The sequence below is a fragment of the Anneissia japonica genome, unplaced genomic scaffold (assembly GCF_011630105.1).
Source record: "Anneissia japonica isolate Jap-2015-1 unplaced genomic scaffold, ASM1163010v1 scaffold287917_len653891_cov171, whole genome shotgun sequence".
NCBI classification, from domain to species: Eukaryota; Metazoa; Echinodermata; class Crinoidea; order Comatulida; family Comatulidae; genus Anneissia; species Anneissia japonica.
Window position 1 is genome coordinate 178,871 of NW_022747660.1, and position 3,757 is coordinate 182,627.

Here is a 3,757-nt window from a genome sequence, read left to right on the forward strand (position 1 = left end):
TCCAAACTCTGGGCTCAAATCGCAAGATACAACTTGGACTTTTTACCACTGCTAAAACAATATTGCTTCCAATGCGTCGGTAACCGGCAAACTTGTCATTGGCTTAAATATGGATGATGGGTTTTAACAAAATTATTTGCTTACTTCTCCCTGTTTCAATCCAATACATATTATAATTATTTAACTTTATATAAATATATATATTATTTTATGTAGATAAGCCCACTATAATAAGTCTAATCTTTTACGAAACACAATAGGTTACATTTTAATTATCAATATATTTAACAAACCTGCTGCAATTGGTCGCATTCAACTGTTGTGGAATTCTCTTGACTCGAAATGCCGTACATATAGAAAAACATGGGCTGATCTGACAGAAACTTGGACCATGAAAAGCTTGTTTCATAATCTTGATTGATAAAGTTTCTGGTTTCAATTTTTCCACCTGAAATCAATGTGTAAAAAAAAGCATCAGTTATTTGCTAAACATAGCAAATAATATTTACACTTTAAACATAATGTTTTTAGGATTAAAATCAAATTCGGGAAAAACAATGTTTTTTTTTCATATTCAGTTATAAAGACGTTTAGAATTTATTGCATACTCACCTTCAACTCCAAGCCCATTACCTACACGGATACCATTTGATGTAACTTCGGCAAATGCTAGGTTACCTCCATGGGCGCGAACAGTGACGTAATATATTGCATCTTCTGCCAATAATAAGTCAGTGAAAGTCCAAACGGTGTTCAACTCTACGTTTGTGAATGGTATAATGTCGGCACGTGTTTTAGAGTATCTGCGATCGGTACCAACGGCAATGGTGTAAAATTCAATGAGTTGTTTTTCATTGTTTGAAGTGTAACCTAAATCAAATTACACAATAATTGACGTTATTATCATAAGCCCTAAAACTAAACCATGAACTTTATGATTACCGTACTCGCGCGAATAGGCGCCCCGTTTGAATAAGTGCCCCTGAAAACGTGGAAATATTCTTAAACCCAGCAATTTTATGCAATTTTGATGCATCATTAGAATCCCGATCTTGCTTTATTTCTAGTGTACATGATCTTAGATATTGAACTACAGTATTTAAAATTTAAAAATTATATTACTTCATGGCCATATACAGTTGTGTTCTTTTCAGTCAACAAAACTAAACTGACTTTAACACTCTCGCATGTAAAAATCTTGAATATTTTTTATTTATTTTTTAAAACAACATCATGCGTTTTTTTTAGCAAGTTAATAATCCAATCAATCCTGGGACTCGGAATCCTGAATTGAGCAGCGGATGGGATTCACATTTTCTTCTTAAGTAAATTTAAAATTAAGGATAGGCCTATTTATCCTGTACAGATGACAGCTCTCGACAGTATCTTTCCAAATTTCCTCTCCTTACATTTAGCAAAGAATCGGTTATACTGCACTCCTCTTTTTCTTTTCCCAAGACTTGCACCTTTAACACGTTCGTCATCTCAGTTTGCAGGAATCCCTACAACTTGATCCTGCTAATCTCAGTTATCATTAACTATATTTACCATTTTGAATAAGGACATCATTTTTCTGATTGTCGTCACCAAAACCGTCCCAATTAGCTGAAAGAGTTGTAATTGATGCTTGCTCATTTAAATCAAATCCTAGCACACCACCATCATATACACGGCCTGGAAAAATTGGTTGTAAGCGAAGTGTTACGCCGTCTGTCCTAATCGTTTGAATATAGCCTAGAATATTGGTAACTCGCACAATGCTGTAGTATGTCTCTCCATCTAACATGTTCATATCTTCATTCATTCCTAAAGTTTTTGCTGAAAATAGATTAGAACTTAATGTGAAATAATAAGAAGCTTGATTCTGATATTTTTTTTTTCTAATTTCAAAACAAACTTACCATTAAAGTTACTGTTAATATTTCTTACTACTGTATTAAAACAGTTTCTTTATTTTCATGCTATGTACAATGCAACCTTTCCTGGCTATACATTTGTATCATTCTAGGAGAGCTTGGCATTGTCTGTAAACAATAATGTTTTCAGACAATGCCATTTCTTCACGGTTAGCACGTCTGTCGTACTTGTATTAAATAATGCTTTCCTGTAGCATGACAAAAGTCAGTGATTGAGTTCCTTTATATGTATATATATATATCTGTCTCTTATACACATCTAGATGTGTATAAGAGACAGTACATCATGCTCTCTCTCTCTCGCTCCCTCTCTCTCCCTCTCTCTCTCTCTCTCTCTCTCTCTCTATATATATATATATATATATATATATATATATTGTTGTTATGTTTTTAAGGCCTCCAAATTTTATGGAAATTTATGCCTTACTGATTTGTCTATAAAATTCTGGAATAACGATTCTTAATAGATTACCATGTGAATATTATTATCGTTATAAGTATTATTACGAATACTGTTATGATTAATTTAATGATTATTAGTATGATATACTATTTTAATTATTATCACTATAAGTATTAGTATGATTATTATTGTTTTAATTTATTAGACTAAACTTAGGAATGCTTTAACTACAAAAACAGTTGGTGAACTTGGTATTTTCTGAAGTTCCTATATAATTAGTTTGTATAAATTTTTGTCGTAAGCTTACTTGAAACAGACACGAATTCTTGTATTGACATCCCATCTATTCTTTTTATCGCCCATTCGCAATTTACAATTGGGCAAGGATCGCCATTGAAGTTCCATGTAGCTCGAATTTCGTGAGCATCGGCTTGAAAGTCACTAAGTGTATAAGATATTGCAAATGACTAGAACGTAACACAACACCAAGTTAAATAAGCCTATAACATTCGATTTTATTTGTCAAGGTATGTATAGTTATTGTAAAATAAATTGTCGTAAAAACATTTTTTTTAATGTTTAACGTTTCTACAATTCTAATGAATTTCTTACATGTCTGTAGATGTCGAATTTCCGTCGTTTACTGTTGGGCGTTTGAGTGGATCAAGACCACTGGAAACGCGACTTATGAAGACGCCATTTGACATAGCAACAGTAGACAATTCAGCTGCATTTGTTCCCTTAATCATTACAAAAACCTTAACAAATAAATTCACATTTATATTATTATTATTATTTAAAGAGCCTCTTTTTTTCTATTTTTTTGTGTGGTAAGGTTACAACCTTTATAGGATATAAAACATGATAAATATAAGGTTACAAACACATCATATTATAAATTTCCAAAATGTTTGGAATAATAATTGGTTTATTCTCAAAAGAAATATGGCTACCATTAACAACGTCGTACAATAGACCTATTGCTTTTTGATAGCGACTCCTAATTCTGATAATATTTATTTAATTTTAAGTCAAAATTTACATATAGCCAACTTAAAAATGTTTCTGGTGTTTTTTTTAAATATAATATTTATCACAAAGAATCTGAAATAGGCCTGTTCAAATTTATGTTGAAATTGTTAAAGTAGACCAACATAGAGCTATATATTGTATTGTTACCTGACGAACTTCACTAAGGTCTAAACCAGTGATTGTATAGTAAGTGAGAGATGGTGAGACCAATTCAAAACTTTTGATATCCGCTTTTCCAATCTCACTTCCAACGGCAATCTCATAACTATAAAATAAATTTGCATTTAAATATACATATATATATAGGCCCCTATATATATATATATAAATTTATATATATATATAAATTTACATATACATAAATGAATATATATATATATAAATATATATAAATATATAAATATAT

The 3,757-nt window shown here is 31.0% G+C and overlaps 1 protein-coding gene across 1 annotated transcript in view; it reads right to left on the reverse strand.

Moving 5' to 3' along the window:
- Nucleotides 1–3,757, reverse strand: part of LOC117120538 — a 45,029-nt gene that overhangs the window by 21,576 nt on the left and 19,696 nt on the right. Inside the window, exons 25-30 of the mRNA XM_033265556.1 lie at nt 3,499–3,616; nt 2,932–3,077; nt 2,627–2,760; nt 1,549–1,818; nt 613–870; nt 294–448 (exon numbers count right to left, since the gene is read on the reverse strand). Coding sequence (XP_033121447.1) covers nt 294–448; nt 613–870; nt 1,549–1,818; nt 2,627–2,760; nt 2,932–3,077; nt 3,499–3,616 — 1,081 coding nt within the window. The remainder of the gene's footprint in view (nt 1–293; nt 449–612; nt 871–1,548; nt 1,819–2,626; nt 2,761–2,931; nt 3,078–3,498; nt 3,617–3,757) is intronic.